This window comes from Haliotis cracherodii, unplaced genomic scaffold (genome assembly GCF_022045235.1).
Source record: "Haliotis cracherodii isolate W230 unplaced genomic scaffold, xgHalCrac1.p SCAF_12, whole genome shotgun sequence".
Classification (NCBI taxonomy): Eukaryota; Metazoa; Mollusca; class Gastropoda; order Lepetellida; family Haliotidae; genus Haliotis; species Haliotis cracherodii.
The window spans coordinates 15,850,103-15,873,569 of record NW_027266267.1 but is presented as its reverse complement, the minus strand read 5'-3'; the positions used below and the strand labels follow the sequence as shown (position 1 = coordinate 15,873,569).

Sequence of the window (23,467 nt, the reverse complement as noted above, 5' to 3'; positions counted from 1 at the left end):
AGCAATAGAATCATTAATCTTTTGACCTATTGAGCCTAATAGAATTTCATTAACCACATTTTAAGTTAATATTAAAAACACTTTTTCCAAAATACCCTGGTTATACAGTATTTCAGTTGTATTACTGCGTGTCAACATGATGGGGGAGGAAAGTTCGAGGTGAGGCTGGCTTTACATGACAATTTACCGATTTATGCTTATGAATGGTAGTCAAATGTATGTTGGTCGCGTACATCCAATCAGATCTGCAGGTCTTGAGGTGGCTTCACATGACAACTTCACAAGTTCACTGATTTAATGTCAATGAACGGGTGTCAAATGTATGTTGTTGCCTCAGATGCTGCTTAGATATCACATGGCTTCTATTAATGTCTGCATCAAAAGAGCGTCAGCACTTGAGAGAACCCCCCCACACACAAGTTTCTCGCACGTCTAAGTGATAACTCGTCACAGGCCAATCGATAGGAGAATGTCCCTTATGGGACATTGTTGTCTAAAATAGGATATCATAGTATCATGTAAATTATGGACAAAACTTCAAACATTCGAAGTCAATGTTTCGGCATAAGTATACTTAAAATTGTCTCAGATTTTATAATCTTAAAATGAAAATAAGCGCTAACTTGATTCTCATTGACAATAGCTACTGAAAATAATGTAAATACTCTGTACATCTACAGGTGGCTTATAGGATGAAATGTTTTTATATTTACTCATATTTGTAAATTTGATTATGACAAATCATGGAAGACATAAATCACACTATCAAGGGTACCAGGGCACCGTTCCACAAAGAAAGGATATTATATACTCATCAACACATTCACAGATAACCATGGAAAACAAGCATCAGAGAGGTAGTAGTTTCAGCAAGTTATCATTTAATAGAGTATAAAAAATGTGAAGCTTGGAAAATAAATTTTGTATCTACCGTATTCGACGTAATAAGCGCCCCACTCTAATAAGCGCCCACAGCGACATTTGTTGATATATTGGCCAGTGAACAATCCCAATTAGCACCCCTTCGGATTGATTAATGTACACAAGACTTATTTATTCGTGTATAATACGCACTCGTGTGTTATATGCACCCTTAATTATGGGCAATTAAATTCTGGAAAAATATATCTGTCGTATATAAACATTTCAGGCTAAAAACATTACTATTCTAATAAGAGCCCCCTATTTCTAATTTTGAGAGCGCCCTGCTTTTTACATCGAATACGGTATATCAAATCATACATGAATAATACAAATATATGAGTCGAGTCGTGAAAAAAAACCTATCACATGTGTACTTTTGATGTGTTATATTTTCGCGTTTACTCTTTCAAAGCATACAACTAATTAAGGTGACTTGTCAATCAGGAGAAGTTTTTCCTTTAGAGGTTATACACCGAGTCGGAGACTTTTGCAGTTTTCATAAACATAAATAGGACTACCAAATTCAAATTGTTTCAGGAAGAATTTGCATTCATATGGCAAGATGCAGCGCGCTTTTCGAAAAAGCTGTATCTATGCTTTTATAAGACATTACACAACTGGACATTTTACCCAGGGTTCACCAAAACATTCAACTCGCAAGTTAATCTTATGACGATATTAAGATAGAAATGTGTCTGAAGCTCTGAAGCACCGCTTCTACCTAAATAAAATTTAATATAATGGTTGAATATTCTTCACTTCAATCATCAAACTTCAAATCAAACACTGAAAAGAAATATCCAGAAGCCTGCCTTTGACATAAAACCGACAGACACATGCCTACTACTGTTATTACATAGGTAAATATAAACTATTATTCATATAATCAACAATCAAACAATCATATATATACTACTCAAAGTTTCTTTGGACAATCAGATGTGTCGTTCTACTTCAATATACACTTAGCATGTTATGTGGATCTGTTTTGTGTCTATCCCTATCAAAGGTGGAGTAGTATATATATGCAATTATATTTTGCCTGATTATAGATATTCATCTACATAATATAACGGTAACCCCATTTTTCAGGGCATTATCATTTGCAGAAGCCCGAGGTCTTCCATTAACTGCCTGACAAAGGAGGGCAGTTGAAAAGACCGAGGTATTCTGCAAATAATAATGCCCTGAAAAATAGCGTTACCGTTATCATAGCTAAAATGGATGGAATTTGTTAATTTGTAAAATTTGTAAAAAGGAACAACAATATCAGTCTTGAAACATTTACTGCAATCAACACGAATGTCACTGACCCACTTTTACAAATATGGAAACATCACAGAACAAACCAGATGACGTCACTATCGAACGTGACGTCACCTATCCCTACCCTATGACGTCACCTAACAACAAGCGTGATAATGGCCCGTCGTCAAGCAATATGAGGGCATTATCAAGTTATAGTTGCCTGCTGCTTTCCAATAACATGCGGGCGGTTTAATGATAATGCTATCCATTTTGGTTATAAGATTAAGTTATAAATCTTTCTGACACAATCTTTTATTCAGAAACAGTACAATGTATATCATGAGAGTCTGTGATTCATTTGTTTGTAATGTCGCAGTTAGCTCCTTTTGAGTGTTAGCTCATGTATATATTGGTTAATAAAATAAATATAAATCTTTAAGACATCTACAGGACTGAAGCGGAGTCACAAGGAAGGGAAACAACTCTTCACTCCTTAGTCAGATATTACTGCTGCTACTGACGCTTTTATACATTGCTCTTCCTTTTTGTACACAGGTTATGCATATGACCTTTCACAACATCCTTGTCTGTAAACAATCACAATTCTGTAATACACACTTGTTTACCCGGAACTGATGCATTATTTACAGTGTCTCAAACAAGGAAAAAACTCCTTGTGATATCACGTTTTGAAATACTTCCTTATACACAAGCAGGTTAGTCATGTAGCTTAAATATCGGTTACAGCTCCAGATAAAGGTTTGCATATGAGAATTGTACATACCAGCCTGTCTTTTTACAACCATTACTCTTAAGGTATAAAATATGTGATAAACAAACAATTAAATAGACATGTTACTTCTGTCAACAAAAAGCAGATCGCATATCTTTTTCTGTTCTTGTATATATCAAAAATATACAATTACAGAACAAAAATAATGCTTCATTAACAATGATGTATCAAATTGGGCAGATTAAATTTACATCCAAACATTTTACATCTAGACTGAAAAATAAATGTATATATATAACATAAAAGGATGTTTATAATTATGACTACAGAACCGTTTATATTATATACTTAATAATGGATCGTGAAACGAATTGAGTTCATATTTGCCTTGGAGGATCGTCACCTTGAGACTGAGCATCGCTGTTCTGGTAGGTGGAAGTACTGATGGCCTCGTAGGTTACTGGGGGTGTCTCTGTCAAGCCTTCGTAGGTTCTAGCATCTGCTTGGACATCAACTAAACATACAAGTAAAATTTGAGCGACAACCTACAACACTAACTAAAAAACATATCTGAACACTATATTCAACACATGTGCATAGAAAGTAATAAAAAAAACCCAGAGCAAATGCCTAATTCTCAACCGTTGGTATTATCAATTATATTCAGCTTCGAGTAGTGCTGTTTGTCTAATTCTTCCTTTCTCAAGCTTGAGTACTGGACTGGACTGTTCATTTGATCTAAATACAACCAATAATACAAATAAATACGATAATAAAACAAGATGATGAAAACATGCGTATGCTAACACAATGTAACTTGTTTGTGTTGATGATAATAAACATATTTGTAAATACTAAACACTTGTCGTCCACATACCCAAAGATAAATAGTCTCGGTTGTCAGTGTCCTCAGTAGCCTGGTTTCTGGAGCTGGGGGTAAAAGTGTGTCAGTAAACTATGATTACACAACATGTTCTTCTTAAGTAGATGTTATTAATCTCTTAGAAATTCTGACATTTGTTGTTTGACTGTGTACATGTTGTAACTATGGCTATACAAAGCAGAAAGTCTTCTTCTGACTACATCTATCCTTGTTCAGTTAATAATTTATTGACTTAAAAAAACGGTGTAGGTCTTTAATTCTGGTTTGGTTCACATGGAGATAGCATTACCTTTCTTGTTCAGCATTTCCTGAAAGAAAACACAAAAAACTTCATATATGTTTTGCTATGTACATGTGTTGACAAACGCACAAATGGAGGTAGTTGTCAATGTGGCAGTGTGATATTGATTATTTGTTGTTTAACGCCACACTCAGCAATATTCCAGCTATTGTGGTCTGTAAACAATCGAGTCTGGACCAGACAATCCAGTGGTTGATATCATGAGCATCGATCAATTCAATAGGGATACGATGACATGCATCAACCAAGTCAGTGATCCTGACCAATCCCGTTAGTCGCCTCTTACGACAAGCATGGGTTGCTGAAGACCAATTCTTACCCGGATCTTCATGGGTCCAGTGTGGTATTGGACAGTACTAAGACTGCTATGTGTGATCTTCCGTCCTGCTTACAGTGAATGACTGAGTAGGTCTAGTGACAAGAACGGATGGATGATGAACTTCTTTTTTTTCAGTGGTAGCCCCATTTGGTTTATAAGTTGGGGCGTAACGGAGCTTTGAACAGTGTTTCAGTTATATCATCTAACGCCAGTCTGATGATGACTGAAAACCAACAGCGATACAGATTGCATATGTTTACCAACGAGAATGTGTATGGTACTGACGAATCTGCTGTGTGGTGTCAGGCAACAAACACAACTTAAATCCTGTTGTGTGCGTTGTGGCAAGACATGCTTACCATGTGTGCTGGTATTGAGATTTTGTGAGTGTGCATCTCTCGCAACAATAGTATTAAGGCACTACCAATATAATGATAGACGATTATTCCAATGTTATATACCTTTCTGGGTGTTTACAAATCTAAACCCTTTTCTGTAGAAGAACAAAATAATGATCCCTGATATCAGCAAGGTAAAGCAAATGGATCCTATTGCAACTCCTGCAATAACTGGAGCAGTGGTAATCTTGGGGTCTGCAGTGTCTGGGTGAGTTGCACTGTCTGAAATGGTATGAAATACAAGCAAGTCTGTTGTAACAGGGAGTATACAAAGCAAGCTGTAGTTTTAAATTGAACTCTATTACTATCATGGCATTCTAGTACTTCATAAAAACAATCCCTGTACAGTAAATTCGGGCTGCCATGACAACCATATATAGACGATGTTGTAAAGTTATCAAGAGCTCTAAACTGCGTAGGTGTTTGAGGAGAACCTGACAAGGTGAGTTATTTCGTACAAGTTAAATGTTTCATTTTAATTTAAGAGATCATATTCAGTGTTAGCAGAGATCAATAAATTAATGAAACTACTTGAATCAATGAATGAATCACGAAAAATGCATTATTAATGAATGATACACAAATGAATGGATGGATGGATGAAGAAATAAATGACAGTAAAACTGTTAAAGTAGAGATGCTCATTATTTTGCATAACAAATAGAGGCTAAAAGTAGAACTCTACAAGTTAAAACAACATTATATTAGAGGATAAAAACAACTGCTGGCTCTTTTATTTCTTATTAATGTTGAGCATATTCCACATTCATCTCTTCAGATAGGAGGAATACCTCAAAAGTTCAGTGTCACTGTTCATATAGTGAGGTTTCACGGCAACCATTCCAATTTATTTATCTCTGTATCTCTATAATCGTGAGTTTATAAATTGGTTAAATTTTGAGATTTAGAATTCAGTCATCTTGACATTAACACAAGGCATATAAGCCAAAAGTCTTTCTCGTACTTGACATCCTTGAAGAAACATACATTTCCTTATAAAAGCAGCAAGAAAATATAAATGTTGCTACCTGTATAGGAATATGAACAACCACCTAAGCTAAAGCTAAACTGGATATGCTCACAAAATAATATGTCCTGCAAAATATATGAAAATAAAATAATGAATTCCCACATGGGTTTGAGTCACTTGTAATTGAAAACAAAATAACTAGTAGAATGCATTGATGCATATGTAAATGACGCTAATGATCTTGTAGACAACATGTAATTATTTGTAAATATCAAGCATGTAAACAAATACGAAATACTCCTTTTTTTTTCAAACATTCCAGCAAGTTATAAAATACATGACCGAAGGAAGAAATGATGTAGATCTACATCAAAGGCAGTAGGACTGAAATACAAACTTAAAATGCTTTATTTTCCACATAGAAAATATTATCGGCATTAATAAGGGATTAACTATACAGGACGTTCAAAGAAAACTGATCTAAAAACTCGTTTTTTTAGAAAGCAAAGTCTAAACTGGTTTCAATATTGTATTTAATAAACATTTCATAGTAGAACATGCCTTTTCTCGCTTTGATTCATCTTTATATAATCTATTTGAAGTCCTATGATACATTCCTGCTGTACATGTCAAATTTTGTAGACCTTATAAGTTACCACACAGTACACAATAGAGTCTCTGGAGCTATCAATTATTTACCATGTTTACCATTGGGGTGTCTAATTGTTCTAAAACAAACTAGCAATTCTGGCCACAAAGACCAAAATCATCTCAATAGGCCTAAAATTGGATTCATGGCAAGGACATTTGCAAATACTTCTGTTGTATTTGCATCCTTATAGCCCTGCTTGTGACGTCACCGCTATTTATATTTTTATTATTATTTATTCCAAATTTAAAAATTCCAAAAATTCAATATAAGCAACCCCTAAAAGCCCCCTCCTGGGTTGCACACACCACTTTCACCCTTTTGGGCCCGTGTGCGAAATACGCTACAGTCGGAAAGTGTACGTTAAATATCCTATATCAGTCAGTCAGTCACCGCTATTGATGCCCTGTAGGTCTGGCTGAATATCTCTTTGATAGAATCTGGTAAAAGTATTTTTGTATTTCCACTGACAACTATCTATGACCTGTTCCTCAGAAAAGGTCTTCCATGACTTTTCATGGCTCCAACGGTTGCCAACCGACCTTGTCCCATGCCAAAGGTGTGGTGATCCATCCCATCTCCTTTATGCCTCACTGCAGTGGTACAGTAGGGGAATCTCTCTCCTGACAACGTGACACTACCCCCTGCAACACCTCCAACTATCCAACTGTAGATTGAAACTAGCTGTGATCTCCTCCCGGTGAGCTTCAAGTGGGTTACACAACATGGTGAAGGGAAGTTGAGGGATGGAACGGCAGACGGTTGAGATTTCTGAGGGGGGGAGGGGGGGGGGACTAGCACACAGGAAAGAAGTGAGATTTACAGGTGCTTGCCCATGTGCAAGAGGTCGGGTTGGCAAGATACTACTCCTGTTATGGACAGTTGACAGTGAAGAGGACGTCTTGAAAATCTGAAGATTCTATGGTGTGAGGTCTGCCTAAATGCAGGATTTATGGCTATGATGTCATAAAGGTAAGGTATTTGCAAGAATTATGATATATGAATCCCTTGTCACGTTTTGGATCATCTAGTTGATCTTCAATGTTCTGATTGGACCAAACATTTCACAGGAATTCTGTTGCCTCATCTGTCCATGAGTATCCCCTTCTATATATTTACAGCCATCATGCACTCATAGTGCATAGCCACATGTGTATGAACTGTTATGGCATAGGTTTTAGTATAAAGCTATGAACTATACTCACTTTTAGATGTCAGCGTGAACACCATCATGGTCTGGCCAACACTGTTCTGGACACTGACAGCATAGTCTCCATAGTTGGCGTCTGAGGTGATGTAGATCTGTAACACTGACTGTAGGGCTGTACTGGTGACTGTGATCCCTGTTGTGTTTCTGATGGGTGATACAAAACCTCCACCGTATCTGTACCAGGTGAAGTTAGGCAGGGGGTTGGCGATGATGTCTGCTGTGAGGAAAGCAGTGGTGTTCTTATTCTGGGCCACCACACCGTTCAGCTGTTTCCTGAAGTCGTGACGTGGGGAGCCTGAATATATGTTAATATAAACGTCACAAACTCTACATGAGTTTGATCATTTATGACTGTGACTACCTGGTAGTATAGAATGCTTTGAGAATGGGCTATGGCTGTCAGGAGCTTAAAATTGGTTTGGCACTCTCCTGTACATACACAAGTTGTACTCCATGAATTTTAGGCTAAAAAATATAACCTGCAAATGTAACCTTTTTGTTGCAAATGTAACCTATTGTGCAGTGCAGCATGATCTTTTAATGTATTTTCAATTTTCAACAAATGTGGTCAAGCATCCAGTCAAGAATCCAGTGGCCAGACGTCATCTGCTTCCATTCATGACAAAGATGTCCTCCCACTGGTCCTGGCTTCGACACTATGTTGAAAGATGGTAGACAAAAGTTAGGATATGTAGACCAAGCCTGGATTGCAAATGATGAGAGGGGCATGTACAATGTCAGATTCAGCAATCACCCCTACTTCCGCGTTTGGATCCACATCGGCTACTTCCCCTATTTTGTAGTCAGACTATCTGGAAGTATCCTGTGGATGTTGTGATCACTCTTTCAGACAATCAGTCTAAAAGGAATCCATGAAGACCAATTCTAACTAATAATAATAATGTGTGTACTTATATTGAGCTAGCCTCCATACACAAGGTGTACACTCAAAGCATTAACATCACCATCCCAGCAAATGGATCAGTGTGGATTTGATATTCATTCTCAGCTCCCTGGGGAGAATACAATCTAAGATTAACAGTCACATTACCATCTCATCCTGAGCAGAGGCATATTAGGAACAAATTCACTTGCCTACATATGTTCAATAATGAGTTTGTAATTAACGATCTGTCGCTGCAACAGATTAGGGCATAAACATCCTCGACTACTTGAGTAGCTAGTACGAGGGCTGGCTGAAAGGTTCTAAGCCTAACTGTGAAAGACCCGTTCCAAGTCGATGGTTTTCATTTATTTCTCCACATAGTCCCTTTCCAGGTTTACACACTTTTGCCAGTGATGCTGCAAGGCCTGGATGCCGGTCAAGAAGAAATTTACTTCAGCCACCCTAAAAAAGTCATTCACAGCGGAAATGACGTCATCATTACTAGGAAAATGGCGACCGACTTGTTCCTTTTTCATTTTGGGGGTCTGACGGGGCCAAATCGGGTGAAGAAGGGGGATGGTCAATGAGTTCGAAGCCACAATCATGGATCGCTGACATGGCAACCACCGATTTGTGAACAGGAGCATTGTCTTGGTGGAACAGGACTCCTTGGAGAATACCCTTGGAATCCCAAAAGACTGAAGCCATCATCTTTCCAGCAGAAGGAACCGACTTGGCTTTTTGGGGGACTGGTCATTCCGGATGCTTCCACAATTTAGACTGAATTTTGGTTTCTGGTTGAAATATGAATCCTGGTCTCATCCATGGTTACAAATCGGGCCAAAAAATCATCGGGATCTGCTTCATAAATCATACGACATAAATTGTCACGGGACATCAGGAATCTGACACGTTTCTGATCCGCTGTCAAGAGCTTTGGCACCTATCTTTCGGAAACTTTTGTCATTTCATACTCGTTGGTGATAATGTGCTCAACCCTCTCATGGGAGATGCCCACAACACTGGAATACAACCAGCCATCACCATGTCATGCACCCGGGTAATGTTTTCCGGAATGGTTGCTGTTGAAGGCCTTCCTGGACGTGGGTCATCGTCATGGCTCTCTCTGCCACAATTGAATTCCGCAACCCACTTCTTTACAGTGGAAAAGGAAGGGGCATCATTCCCTAAAGTGGAGATCATGTCAGCATGTATCTGTGTTGGAGTTAGTCCTTTCAGTTGCAGGTACTTGATGACTGCCCTACAGCCAGTTTTGGCCATTTCTGGTGATTTCAATGGGTAGGTTCACAAGATGGTCTGGTACAAAGACCATTATAACACTACAGTTGGTGGCAAAAGTTTGTTTCAATCCGATTGAGATATCCCACTTAGGCTTAGAACTTTTCAGCCAGTCCTCGTAAGTCTTCTTGCATCCGTATTATGGTATCAAGATACTTTGTATCAACCCAGCCTGGTCTGTTCTCATAGTGAGTGGCGAACTCTAGCTAGTTGATACAAGCACCAATATCCATTGCATGCTTATTTGCCGCCGTGATATCCTTCACACACACTCAGGACAAGGTACCTTTGGTGTTAGGCGTACAAATTGAAGAAATCCTCATCAAGTACTTGAAATTCTAAAAGAGGATGTGTCTGTATAATACTCTTTCCCATTATCTGACTCTGAATCCTTAGTGTCAAATGTGAGAGAGAGTGGGAAGGCATGGTGATGAGTGGTGTAGGTACGGTCCATTCGGTCCTCATGTTATTCATTGTCTAACAGAAACCAAGACTGGTAATAGGTTGCACATAGAGATTGTGCTGTCAGGGTGTGGCCAACGTAACATGGATGGGTAGGTGACCGTCAATAAATCAACTTGGTTGGCCAACAGTCATCTCTGTATCCTTACTGGTTATGGTGGCAGAAACCGGGCGCTCTCATGAATTCCATGCAGTCCCAGTATCTAGGATACCCTTTTATGATAATTACATACACAAGGTCCTCAGATGTTATTCTTAATGTCTAAAATAACTTGGTTAGTTACCGTGCTTGATTATTTCTCTCTGGCACTTAGATGACAAGATCTTATCTTGCTAATTTCCTTCTACACATGAATGAATATTTCTATCCCCAACCCATCAATATCGTTTTGTCTCACAGGTCTGCGGCTCTTCCCTGATGACCTGATACTTGTAGAATCCATGTGCAGTCCATGTGGTGGCTGTGTTGTCCTGGTAATGGACAATGATTTTCTGTCCATAGAGACAGTGTGGGATCCACACAATGGTTGGGATGATCCCTTAATGGAAGATGATTTGCTACTGACAGTCTGTGCTGGGGTCTGTGCAGTGGTCAGCACTGAGTGGGATGAGTGTCCATGTTCCGTGGAGCTAATGGATGCCAGTCTTGAGAACCACTCAGGAACTGTGATGGTCGGGAATCCTGGCAGGCTAAGGCATTATAATTGCCACGCTGGCTGTTTGTAGTGGCCTTGCTGGGCATACTATCTGTTTATGCAGCCTTCTTAGTGGTGGTAGCTTCCGCTGGCAACAGAGAAGCAAGTCTTCACGGTGACTCTCTCTCATGCAGCCTCTTGGTCAGGAGATACTTCTGAGCCTGTTCTTCTTGCTGTTCTTTGAGCTGCTTAAGCTTCGTTGAAAATGCAGACGTTACTCGAAGAGGGATACCATTGTCAACTTTAGTGTCTTTGTAGTCGCAGGGGTAGTTGGCGGATTGAAGGGGGGTACTGTCTGGAGAGGGGAGAAAGACAGAAGCGGATCTACTGTCTTCTTGCCACTTCCTTGTGCTTTGCCTTCTTGATAGCCACATTATTTTAAGAAGGCCGATTTAGAGAGGGAAGCAAATTCATCACATCTGGAATTCTCCATAGAAAGAAGTGTGTGTGTCCCTAAATATCATGGAATGGCCACACTTCTTGCAACTGGCAAATGACTCTGATTCTGAATGTTCAGTCTGACTTGGAACCAGACTCCTGTAGGGTGAAGACTCCTAACCAACTATCAGCCCCTCAGCACAGATGATGATACTGGCATACTTCAGTACTGCAAATCATATCTTGTACTTATAGCAATAAGCAATACCCTGATGGGGTATTGTCCATCATTTCCTCTTCTCGTTCTTAGCATACTCAATCTCTGCAGTTGTGACTAATAGCTTTGACGTAAGTGTAAAAACAGATTCCAAGCTCGTCGGTTTATGTCCTTAGGCATGTTAGGAGCATAATGTGTGTGGTCTGTCTTCTAGAACTTACCATCCTTTAAAAGCAGGGTAAGTTAAAGTCGTGGCTGAATAGGCTTTCACTAGTTCAAGGTACAAGGTACACTCGTTGATAAAAGTGTCAAAAATCCTCGGCAAGCCTCGGAATTTTTCCACTTTTATCAACTCATGTTGATATATTTGATATCTAAAGACACTCGGGTGAGATTCTCTATATCCACAGGGTTTCTGTCTACAGGAATGCATCTCATAATATAGTGTGTATCTACTCACACAGTACATTCAGGGGCATGGTTGAGTGGTGAACAGTCCCTGTCTCCCTGTTATCAGCTGAGCAGACATAGGAGCCGTTGTGTAGACACTGAGCTCTCTGTATGGTGTGACTGAGGGTGTTTGTGTTCCTCTGTACCAGTACAGTGTTGTTGTCAACGTTCCTGACAGTCATCTCCACAGTCGGGTTGCTGTCAACATCACAGTCCACGGTCACTGTGGCATTCTCCATCACCTCCATCTTGTTGAATGTCAGATGAGGGGAGACCAGGTCTGGAAATAGACAACTTGTCTTTATCTCAATTATCAATACTGAACAAGAGTTCTTATACCTTGTATAGAAAGAATTGGTAAATACACCATTGTTTCCGAAATTTTTGTTGACCTGACACACAGTATAACATATTTGTCAAGAAAGTTACGTACAGTATACAACCAGTGTGATAGACGTCTGCTGGGGTCCACCAATGCTGTTCTGAGCCTGACAGGTGTAGTCTCCCTGGTCTGTCCTGGACACATTGCTGAGACTGATCTGGCCTGAAGTCAGGTCACTGTTGTCTTTCCTCCATGTTATAGTACAGCTTGGGTTACACACGGCAGTGCAGGTGGCAGTGAAAGGACCTGACCCCTCCACTCTCTCTAGTGACCCTGATGATGTGATGGTCACACCGCTGCCTGGTCCATCTAGAAATTTAAGGAGTATAAAGTAACCATGCTCACCAACCTACCATAACTAAATGTAATAACAAATGCAGATTACAACAACATTGTCAGGACTCACAACATCTGACTATTACCAAACAATAACAAAAATGTCATTTTAATGATAAATATATCATTTATACTTATCCTGAATCATACTTGCTTGCTTACCTCTTCTTATTCCCAAAGTGTAAAGGAAACTCATTTGCAGTGTTCACAAGGAACAGAAAACATCTCACCCAAACGCACCCCTCTCACCCATGCAAGTCTGGGGTCAATACTATCGCTGGGACTTCATGGAGGTTGGATGTTTTTGGTGGGTCTAGACCTGACGTCCTGTAAGCTCTAAGGATGACTGCCCTCATCCAGAAGGAAATTGTTGCTCTTGAAGCTTTTGAAGAAGCTTTTCTCGTTAACAGGATGAATAGTCTTAGCGTTCTTCTACTCCTAAAACTTGTCTTTGAAGGTGGATGAGTAGTGACCCAACTGGGCAAAGGGACAGATCTTCTATGTCTTTGGATTTTAGAATGGAAGAAAGTGTTGGGATATGAAATTGTCTTTCTGGCTGTCTTGGCAACTGGACTCTCAAACCCAGATGGGCCAATGTGTGTTTACTGCTGTCAAATCTTGTTAGTCCAGGGCATGAATTTCTGACTTTCTGGCTGCTGTTGCTAGTGCCAAGAGGAACAAGGTCTTATGTGTCAGGTGTTCAAAGTCAGCTTCTTTCAGCAGCTCATAAGCATTACTTGTAAGATGTTGAAGTACTACACTTAAATCCCAAGCCTGAGCTCTAAACTTCTGTTTTGTAGGACCTATGTCGGGCTATCAGTTCTGGAACTTTAGTGAGTTTTTCTCTCTATTAGCACGAGTTAATTTGGATCTAATTACTGCCAAATAACTTCATAAGGCTGAACCCTTGAGATTTTGTGTGCTCCTAAAATGACGCAAGAATTATGCCACTTGTGGTGATGTAGCTTTTGCCGCTGTCAACAATTTTTCCCTCACGAGAGATCTGGTCGAGGATGAACGCTTTGAGTGTGGATGAAGAAGCAGGTTTGGCCAGTTTCAGGAGCTTTAGAGTTGATCTTCCAGCTGTTGCAACAAGGTCCAGGAAGAATGTTCTTGCCAGTCGAGAAGGTGCAACCGAAGAAGTTCAGGGTTCTTTGTTTGGATGAACTTCTGTAAAACCATTGGTATCAGAGCTGGTGGTGGGAACAAGTATGAACACATTGTTGGACCAAGCCTGGGTGTCTGGTATTGGGGAGACAGGTTGTGATTCGCCTGTTTAACCTGCAACAGGTCCAGAGAAGGACAACTTCCTTTTCTTGTCGCCAGTTGAAATGCTTCTGGATGGAGCATCCACTCTCATGGCAATGTAACTGATGGCATGGCATCTGCTAGGACATTTGGAGCTCCTGGGATGTGCCTTGCTTTGATTTTCAGATTCAGGATGTCTGTTAACTCGTACCGCTGGCATGTTAACCTCAGAAGATTTGTCGACCTTGTCATATCTTGGAGGTTAATGTAGAAGGCTACAGTTGAGTTGTGTGTTCTCATCATCAAGTTCTTGTTTCCCAGCTGTGTTGGCCAAGGAGATATTGCTTGGATTACTTACATGAGAAGGGTGCCAATACCCTCCATCAGCATGGATTGCAGTTCTTCTGGATACTGAAAAATCGGCGGGTCGAGAGTGAGTGGAGGCTGTTCTCATCCATCTGGACTGTATCCATTTCTGATAATGTTCATCACAAACAGGTCGTCCAGATTTTTCCAGTTTCTCCAATATCTTGCCAGTCTTCCACCCACAGCAGACTGCTGTACTTGAATGACTGGGGGTGAAGGTCCAAGTCGGTCAACAGTTCTCCTTCAATGGTAGGCACGGGATCCCCTTGATCCCCACCATTCGTTGGGACTAATCACATTGTCTGTCCTGTGGTTTCCAAAAGGATCCCCGCTTGCCTCCTCTTTAGCCACTGGAGCGCTTGTCCTTGGCCTTCTGGATGCCTGAAGAGCGACTTTTGGATTGTGTCTTCTGAACCAACTGTTTACAGATTGAGTTCATAGCCTGGACCGATTTGATAAGCATCTGGTCCTTGGAATCCTGGACTACCTCCTTATTGATGATGCGGATGTGGCCATAATAAAAGAAAGAAGAATCCCAAGTCTGAAGTAAAAGAGGCTTGGTATTGAGGTCAGACCAATGGAAGTTGTGAGGGAGAAGAGTAAGCATGGCTGAGACTGGGCTGACATGATCTGAAGCACTCTTGATGTTTTTTTCTGCACGATCATCACAGACAAGAACATCCTTTACTGGTCGGTCCGAGGGTTCTTGAATGCATTCATCATTGCTTTATTAGTGGAGCGGGATATGGAAAGGTCATGGAAAGGTCACCATATCCAGCTGTGCTAACTTCTTATTGCGGAAAGGGTACATCAATGTATAGTCCTCATAAATCTGGAACACGAAGCTAGGCGGCCATCCCCTGTAAAGAGAACTTCTTTGCATTGAAGTTTGACGTCGGCTTACCCTGGGTACGGGTAGCCTTAAGAAAAAAGGCATCAAAGCTCTTGGCTATCTGTTCATCAGCTTGATCAGTGGAACGGTTAAGGTGTAGATATCCTCTCTCTTGATGAAGTAGAACTCGCTATAAGTAAGATCATCCCTGGAGGTTGACGAAATGGGTAGGCCACTGGCGACCCTCGCCAACATCTTGTGATCCTCACAGATGGAAATTCTTCTGACTGGGATAACTCCTCATCATACTCGGGTTCAAACACATCCTTGTCTTGAAGGAGGTAGGAAGCTGTTGGGTTAGAGACCTGTGGAAAAAGAGAGAGCTGTGTGAAAGTTGATGACTGGATGAAGGCTGAAGGCTGAAGGTCCTGCATGAAGGCCAGAGGCTGTGCAGAGGTCTGTGGCTGTGTGAAAGCCTGAGCCAGTGTGAAGGTCAGGGGCTGGATGAATCTCTGAAACTGTGCAGAGGTGGAAGGCTGCATGCAGGTGTCTTCATTCCCAGAGGTGTTCATCAAGGAAGTCTTCGTGGAGGATGCTAACTTTGACTTTGCGGAGGTGTGAGTCTTTGTTAAGGCCTGTGTCTTGGTGGAGGATGATGAATTCAAGGAAGACGAAGAGGACTTCTTCTCTGCCAACGACTAGAGATTCTTGCCAGGGTCGGAAGACATAACAGGAGACCTCTTCTTCAACTTGGCAGCCAAGACGCTCTTCTGTAGAGAGTCGACATGTCTAATACCGATAGATGAAGTCTGGGCTGAGGCATCAGGGATTGTCTCCAAGAGGGCAGGTTGACCTCATCGTCATCGCTGTCAAATCACATTTCTTCATCAGAAGGAGGGAGGGTGTAGGCTGATGATCTGATATCACCTTCTTCTTCTTCTTAGAGGTGGTCTCCGCAGACGAAGTGGAGTGTGAAGAATTTCTCCTCCTCCTGTCTATCTTCTTCATCTCAATGGTGTAGATGTACTCAGCGAATTCTTCTTCAGCCAAGGGGGAGAAGAAGTCGCATCTAATGTCTCTAGTACAGTTGTGTTCCATAGAAGTTCAACAAATGGGGTGTGGATCATGACTAAAGATATGCAGACAAGAAGTGGTACATGTTTGACTATGAAAACAAAAGGGAAAATTAAAAGAGCCAAAAAGAGAACAAAAATCCTTGCCAGAATTCCAAAATATGACGAAGGAATGTTTAAGGAAGGTAAACCAAGAGCACAGACAAAATTCTATACTCAACAACAAAGTTCCTGTGACATCCATATTTTAGAGTATTTTTCAAACAAGTAAAGTTTGGTTTTCAATATAGTAGTACATGAATGGAATCAAGTCATAAAAACGCAACTGCTACAGAAAAGCATGCATTCCATGCAAAAGTTGACATTTATGCAAGCCCCATGCATTTCACTACTCAAGAATGGGTATAAAAACATGTGCGTTAATGGGATTCCATATGCATTGTTTAGCTTCGTGCTGACAACAACCACTCAGAAAAACAACAAAATTACGCAATTAAACAACATTACGATATACCACGCCTGTCTGAAAATGAGCGTCTGCAAGCCAATGGTATGCCTGAAGCAGGATCGAGTCAATGTGATGTTGCAAGACAATTTAACGTCCACAGAAGCACCATTTGGTGCTTATGGCAACGTTGGCAACAGACGAATGCAGTCAGAGACCATCCTCGTAGTGGCAGGCCAATAATCGACAAGACAGCTAGATTTGAACAATACACCTACGAAATCGATTCCAGCCAGCAACAGTGACTGCAAGAAGCATCCCTTGCCTTCGACAAATATCTTCCCAAACCGTACGTCGCCGCCTCAGATGTGCAGGGATTGTCGCCAGAAGACCCGCCAGACGTCCCATTTTGACAGGAAACCACCGTCAAGCACGTCTACAGTGGTGCAGACAGCGTCTACGCTGGACGGCAATGCAGTGGAGACAAGTTCTATTCATTGACGAATCTCGTTTTCACCTCAGCCACAGCGATGGACAGATTCGAGTGTACCGACGTCGAAGTGAACGTTACGTCAATCATTGTGTCATGGAAGAAGATCGGTTCCGGGGCGGCAGCGTTATGGTATGGGGTGAGATTACAGCAAGACAGAGGACCCATTTGATAGTGGTAGAGGGAAATCTGAATGGACAGCGCTATCGCGACAAGATCATCGGCCCTGTTGTTCTACCGTTTTTGAGTCGTCATGGCCAAGGCATTATCTTTCAACATGACAACGCCCGGCCTCATATTGCTCGACTTGTTCAGGATTCCCTTCAACAAAACAATGTGAATGTCATCCCCTGACCGGCTCGCTCACCTGATCTCTCACCAATCAAGCACATGTGGGATGAGATGGATCGGCGCCTTCGACGTCGACCACGTGTTCCACAGACACTCCAGGAACTTCGAACCATGCTCCAGCAGATATGGACAGATATCCCACAGGACTTTGTGCGACGCCTGGTCCATTCCATGAGACGAAGATGTGTTGCTTGCATCGCAACCAGAGGTGGACACACACACGCTATTGATTTGTAAATTGACATTTTGGCATGTTCATGTTTTGTATGAAATCACGCATTTTCTGAAGTCAGTATGGAAAATTAAACCATTTGAACACTTACAGGAGTCTTATCTGTTGCAAACCGTAATTGTTTCAGATTTGGTAAAAAACATAACTTTGCATTAAATCTTATTCAATGTCACAGGAACTTTTGTTGTTCAGTATATATCGGAGGAAAAGGATAGTGTGATGAGTCAGTCTGGTTGGTCACGTGTTTCCAGTGTGCTTGCACGCGAGAGGTTGTTTGGGTGAAATGTTTTCTGTTGATTGGGAAGACTGCACAAGAGTTTCCACAACACATCAGGCATAAGAAGAGATAAGCAAATCAGTATAGTTAGGATAAAGTCAAATGTGACAAGATATGTCATATATTTTGTTTGGTTAATGTCAACCCTGTTATAATTATATTACAGAGCAGAGATTACAAAGATAAAGGAGAACACATTCCTTTTTATGTTGGCATATTTTATTATCAGCTTCTCATTTAATGATGTTACACAATATTTAAATATTCAAATGTTCAAATGTTTAATGTAAGTTAAATATCTATATTCCTCCAATTTGATGGTTGGTGGTAAACAGCACTGTAGGTATAAAATACTTGAAAGCTGTGCCATACAGAAATGTCCACAATTCCTAATAAAGATTTTGAGGTTATTAAATAATAAAATATCACCTATTTTAGCTACACTGATAAAACAAAACACATGTTTATCAAGTTATTTTATCGAAGCAGGAACAACACTCATAAAATCAGGATAGTTTCATGAAAAGTTGATATGTGTAAATTATTTCAACTCACACGGTACATCCACATAGACTGAGGCCGAGTCTGACCTGAGTGTAACTGTGATCTTCAACTTAAGTCTTGTCTCATAATCTATAATTAATTGAGCTAATAACATTGAAGTTGATAAATATATTGGACATATCCACATCCACATGGACTGAGGCCATCCCCTCCTGAGTATTGCTGTGATCTTCACTTTATGTCTTGTTTCAATGGTCTATGACTTATTGAGCTAATAACGTTGTAATAAATTGGACAATTGTACTCACACTGTACATCCACATTGACTGAGGCCGAGTCTGATCCCTGAGTGTTGCTGGCAGTACAGGTGTAGCTTCCTCCCTGACTCCTGCTGATTCTGCTTCTATCAAGTACAGCCCCAGTACTGACAGTAGAACCACCATAGGTCCAGGTGTAGCTTGTTGTTGGAGGGTTGCCAGGTGTGGTGTAGGTACTACAGTCTATCCTGAGGTTAGAGAACTCTGTGACTGTCTGTACTGATGGTAGTCCGGATATAGAAGGAGGGTCTGAAAAAGGTGCAAATTTGATACATACTACAGTCTATCCTGAGGTTAGAGAACTCTGTGACAGTCTGTACTGATGGTAGTCCGGATATAGAAGGAGGGTCTGAAAAAGGTGCAAATTTGATACATACTACAGTCTATCCTGAGGTTAGAGAACTCTGTGACAGTCTGTACTGATGGGAGTCCGGATATAGAAGGAGCGTCTGAAAAAGGTGCAAATTTGATACATACTACAGCCTATCCTGAGATAAGAGAACTAGAGACAATCTGAACTGGTGGTAGTCCGGATATAGAAGGAGGGTCTGAAAATCATGATATGTCATTGTATTATCATATATAATAATTATTGTTGAAAAACTGTTGAACCATTGTTTTAATAAATATATTTTTAATATTTGAAAACTGTTTGATAACAAATTTTGACAAAGTCAAATCTATAAAAACAACAGTTGTTTGATAACAATTCTCAAAACTGTTTGACAACTTATTGAAAACTGATTGGCATTTGTTCTCAGTTATCAACATATCCTTGTTGAGGTCAATGCCATTCAACAATTTTATTGCCATACTGCCTGGAAATGCATTGCGGTGTTTATTTTAATTCTTTTTAAATATTAAACTGGTTTGGTCTTCCTGTGATAGTGTTTTAACCTAACCTTTCTTAAATGTCACAGTCAAGGTGGTCTTTACATGTTCCTTCAAAGAATATCAAGACAGTGTTAATTATATCGATAACCTGTCCTTTGACTATATTTATACCCCCGTTTACGAATTTTTGGTCCTTTTGATAATTCTTCTTATGTAACTCCTCAATCAAATTTTTAATCAAAGGTGTTCATGGTGATCTACTTCCTCGTAGTGAACACTGGTAACATGGGAGATTGTGTGTGTGTGTGTGTGTGTGGGGGGGGGGGCGTCAATTGTCACTGGAACTCAATCTTAATTTTTATAACATTGAAGTTAAAATCAGTTAGAAATATGTCATATTTCATTAATTAACAAACTATTTACTATTTGTTGTTGACCAGCGGGGATAACGGGGTATGTGAGCTTTTCTCACTTCTTTCTTGTTTAAACCTGTTCTAACCTTGTCTACAGCTTCCACAAAAGAGCCCTTAAGTAGGTCACGGGACCTTACAAAGTTTTAATACTTTTGGTGACAAACATTTCACAGCAATGGCGACAAGTTTTATCAACATGACTCTACAGAAGAAAATGTGCTAAGAGAGTAAGTGATAGAAGCTCTTATTCTATGTCCAACGAACGTTAGACTTCACCAGCCAATGAAGCTTAAAGGCTGCATGTTCATGTTTATCGAAGTGGGCTACAAAAGTAGCGTTGTTGAGCGATCCCTAGAAGAAGATTCAGACTCATTCTAACCTACATCAAGAATAATCTGTTATGCCTCTATCAGTTGTCATCCAGCTTGAGAAGCCAGCTACAGTCACGTCTTTGGCTTCTTATCACAATGACCTGTCATAATATTCAAAAAGGTTTGACGAACCCTACTCCTGCTACATGTTCAACAAAGGACCGATCTGTGGATCACTCAGAGAGTCCCAGACAACATCTTCAATCGTTAGGGACAATGTATCGTTCTACATTCCAGTGAATTTGAAGAGGTTCAACGATCTCATCATCAAAATCATAGAACTGCTCATTGTTCGACAAACCTCCTGTGGAGGATCGACATCTTCAATGTTCTCTCGATAGACACCTTGTCGAGAGAGGGACAATTGACAGGGTGGTCCTGTGAATCTTTACCAGCAGATGGTTAACGACCAGGATCGTGATTTTCACCTTTCTCAGTAAAGACAGCTTCATCCACAGGATCATTCGATGACCTTCACCAGGAAGATCGGTAGACATTCGGTGATTATAATTGGGATATTTACCTTTCACCGGATTGACAGCTTCGTTAAGACAGGGAGGATCATCAGGATCGGACGGATTGGTTAGAGGCTTGACAGGATCGTCGAGTGACTACTTTGCAGTTATTGGCATCTTAGGATCATCGATCATGCTCGTTATTCTTACCGGTGGATCTCCCAAGCCCTAATTCAGCTGTCAGCCATAACTAGAGTGTCTGCTTCAAGGTCTGGCAATGCTAACACTGTTGTCCGAACCACACTGGTGAGTTGAAGTTGTGGCCTTGAGACCCCCTGATGGGGAAAGGGGGATTGAGAACTAGAAGATGATCTACTTACGCTGTTGTGAACGACTGTAACTGAGAGCAAAGCTTGAACTATCAATGCCTTCAGCAGCAGAACCTACCTGCGGTACACAGGCAAGGAAGTGACCCTGCTATGGTAAAGAGAAGCAAAGACAAACAGAAGAGTAAGTACAACACAACAAACAAAGCACGAGCTGAACTCCACCCAGGCCTGTCTGTTAGAATCCAAGATCCAATTACAAAGAAATTGGAACCAGCAGTTATTAGAGAAAAGGGTAGAGAACTCAGGTCATACATAGTAGCAAAATGCAATGGAGGAGTCTACAGGCGCAATCGAGTCTGCATGCATCGAGAGATGTTCACTGAAGGAGACACTTATCAAACCAACACCACTCACGATGAAGACCTATCCACCATAACCAGCAATAGGTATGACATCCCCAACAATATTACCCAACAAAACTTGACAAGAGGGTCCAGTGACAACCACAGGAACTGTAGTCCTTGAAGCATGTTTAATACATTTTTATGTTATCACACATTTTTTACTGGCGGACACATTAAGAAGTGCCATTTGCATGATTTTGCATAACCTAATGTTGCTTCATTAGCAAGTTCCTTTTTAACTGTTTCTTTAAAGGAAGAGATATGTATTGTCATGAAATAAACTATTATATGAATTGAACTATCAAACATCAGCAGAACAGTTTCTTGTTAATTTTTATCTTGCAAGCAAATTTTCAAGGTGCAGACATGTATCATGATTATTTACAGTCGTATTTATGTGCATCTACAACCGGATTTGGTACAGATTTACAACACTTTTGTTGCTGCCGTCTAATGTCTGAAAGTGGTAAGCTTACTTCAAAAACCGATGATGGAACCAGTTTACTGGACTTGATTCTGTGTAGGGTGATGATTTGAGGACAATTACACATGCCCCAAAGTAGGTCAGGATTGACTTGAGCATTTTGAGCTCTGAGAGTGATGTAACCGTTAGAATATCATGCCCTTACATCTTGAGATCATATCTGACACCATCTTAGATATCTTGTATATCTTGTGTAAACTGAATAGAAGGCTTCTAGCTGATTTCGTTTCTTTTAACCCAAAGCTAACAAATCATATGTTTGTTCACTGTTCACTCTATTGAATAGCATGTAAAATTAATACACAAACTTCCCTGTTCATAAACGGGCATACAGTAAGTAGTAATGTTAGCAAATATCAAATTCCACAAGATGTTACCGATAGAGTAGGACATGCTTGCCCTTTTCGCGAACACCTGGTGTCATCAATGTTTTTCACTGATCCATAAAATTGGTATCACTATTTAGCCTTATTATAAGTCTGGGCGATCAGACAATCGAGACTAATTATATTATTCTCTGGCACTAACCTTGTATATTTCCATGTTTTGTGATAGAAGACTCTATTGATTAGTCTCCGGTGCAGATTTCAAAGGTTTGAATCCCGCTATCAGCTATCAATTTTTTCAAATTGTCCTCATTGCAAAGACATATTTAACTTATAACAATTCAGAAAAAGACAAAGGTTAAAGAGAAGATTACTACACATACAGGAGGGATTTGTAGCTTTCTGTTTGTGACCAGTGAATGTTGGATAGTAAAAGTTCCCATGACAAAGATGATTCATCTCCTCCGGTCTGAATATATGATAATTTTAAATCAAAGATTCGTAAAGGTGGTTACCTCTGTAGCTCCAGCTAAGCATGGCTAGCTGTTGGTTACTAGTAAAAAACTCAAGGTTAAATAGTTTAACGATAACGCAAGCCTGTTTAGAGCTAAAACATGTTCGCATATTACCAGGATAATATTCCAGAGCATTTACATTTAATCAGAGCTTTACCCACAACTGCCTTTGTCCTGGATTGTTCGTGTACCACCATTTCAACAACAAAACACGCTAACCTTTACTTATATGAAATTTAGGATCTTGGACAGGTAGTAATAGCTTCTGGTTGATTCATGCCCACGATGCAATAAAGACCATACATCTGTTTCTATGCTTAGCGTCAATGAAAGCTCTGGTGTGTTTAGCTACTGAAAGAAAACGCCCATGGCTGATATCACATGAGAATAATCATACTCGAATATCTAACGAAACAGATTTCATAATTGTAAAAGGCAAAAGAGTGATGCCAAATATATTT

At 40.3% G+C, this 23,467-nt stretch overlaps 1 protein-coding gene and 1 long non-coding RNA gene across 2 annotated transcripts; both read right to left on the bottom strand.

The window, feature by feature from the left end:
- Positions 1-3,263: 3,263 nt before the first annotated feature.
- LOC139457585 (uncharacterized) lies at positions 3,264-3,855 on the bottom strand. Its single transcript, XR_011652604.1, has 3 exons — positions 3,783-3,855; positions 3,548-3,643; positions 3,264-3,419 (listed from the first exon to the last, which is right to left on the bottom strand). It is a non-coding gene; the product is annotated as an uncharacterized lncRNA (long non-coding RNA).
- A 218-nt stretch (positions 3,856-4,073) lies between these two features.
- LOC139457088 (neural cell adhesion molecule 1-like) lies at positions 4,074-14,208 on the bottom strand. The gene is made up of 5 exons (XM_071238530.1): positions 14,022-14,208; positions 12,456-12,713; positions 12,033-12,302; positions 7,631-7,930; positions 4,074-4,096 (listed from the first exon to the last, which is right to left on the bottom strand). The coding sequence occupies exons 1-5, from the start codon at positions 14,206-14,208 to the stop codon at positions 4,074-4,076; spliced, it is 1,038 nt and encodes a 345-aa protein (XP_071094631.1).
- Positions 14,209-23,467: the final 9,259 nt, after the last annotated feature.

Bases quoted from the DNA above. Each gene is read 5' to 3' on its own strand.
- LOC139457088 (XM_071238530.1), bottom strand. From the start codon at position 14,208: ATGCCAGCGGTACGAGTTAACAGACATCCTGAATCTGAAAATCAAAGC. The intron at 12,714-14,021 runs GTTAAACAGGCG...TTAAATTTCTAG, and splicing joins CTTCTCTGGACCTGTTGCAG to ATGGACCAGGCAGCGGTGTG. The intron at 12,303-12,455 runs GTACGTAACTTT...GTCTATTTCCAG, and splicing joins TATCACACTGGTTGTATACT to ACCTGGTCTCCCCTCATCTG.